The sequence below is a fragment of the Eurypyga helias genome, unplaced genomic scaffold, assembly GCF_000690775.1.
Source record: "Eurypyga helias isolate BGI_N326 unplaced genomic scaffold, ASM69077v1 scaffold38158, whole genome shotgun sequence".
Taxonomy (NCBI): domain Eukaryota; kingdom Metazoa; phylum Chordata; class Aves; order Eurypygiformes; family Eurypygidae; genus Eurypyga; species Eurypyga helias.
This window is the reverse complement of record NW_010266954.1, coordinates 1-421: the sequence shown is the minus strand read 5'-3', so window position 1 is coordinate 421 and position 421 is coordinate 1. Positions and strand designations below refer to the sequence as shown.

General features: G+C 53.2%; 1 protein-coding gene across 1 annotated transcript in view; it reads left to right on the top strand.

The window, feature by feature from the left end:
- LOC104513796 (ATP-sensitive inward rectifier potassium channel 12-like) overlaps positions 1–211 on the top strand; it is a 1288-nt gene extending 1077 nt beyond the window's left edge. The window contains 1 exon segment of the mRNA XM_010157260.1: positions 1–211. This exon segment is cut by the window's left edge and continues 15 nt beyond it. Coding sequence (XP_010155562.1) covers positions 1–211 — 211 coding nt within the window.
- The last annotated feature ends 210 nt before the right edge of the window (positions 212–421 follow it).

Here is a 421-nt window from a genome sequence, read left to right as displayed (position 1 = left end):
GGACGTGGTGGAGAACAAATTCCTGCTCCCCAGCACCAACTCCTTCTGCTATGAGAACGAGCTGGCCTTCATGAGCCGCGACGAGGAAGAGGAAGACGATGACAGCCGGGGTTTGGAGGACCTGAGCCCGGACAACAGGCACGAGTTCGATAGGCTTCAAGCCACAATAGCATTGGATCAGCGGTCGTACAGGAGGGAGTCGGAAATATGACTCTTGGTCCTTCCATGGACTTTTCCGAGGGTATTTTTGTTCCTCCTCTAATCTCTTCCCCTACAACCCGCTCAAATTATGCAGAACAATGCAAGTGCCATAGGAATGCTTGAGAAATTAGTATCGTTCATAGTTTTCAGTTTCATCGCAATAACCACTGAGCGGTCTGCAAGAGGGGACGGCGGCAGGCCTCGGCGCGTCTCCCGCGCC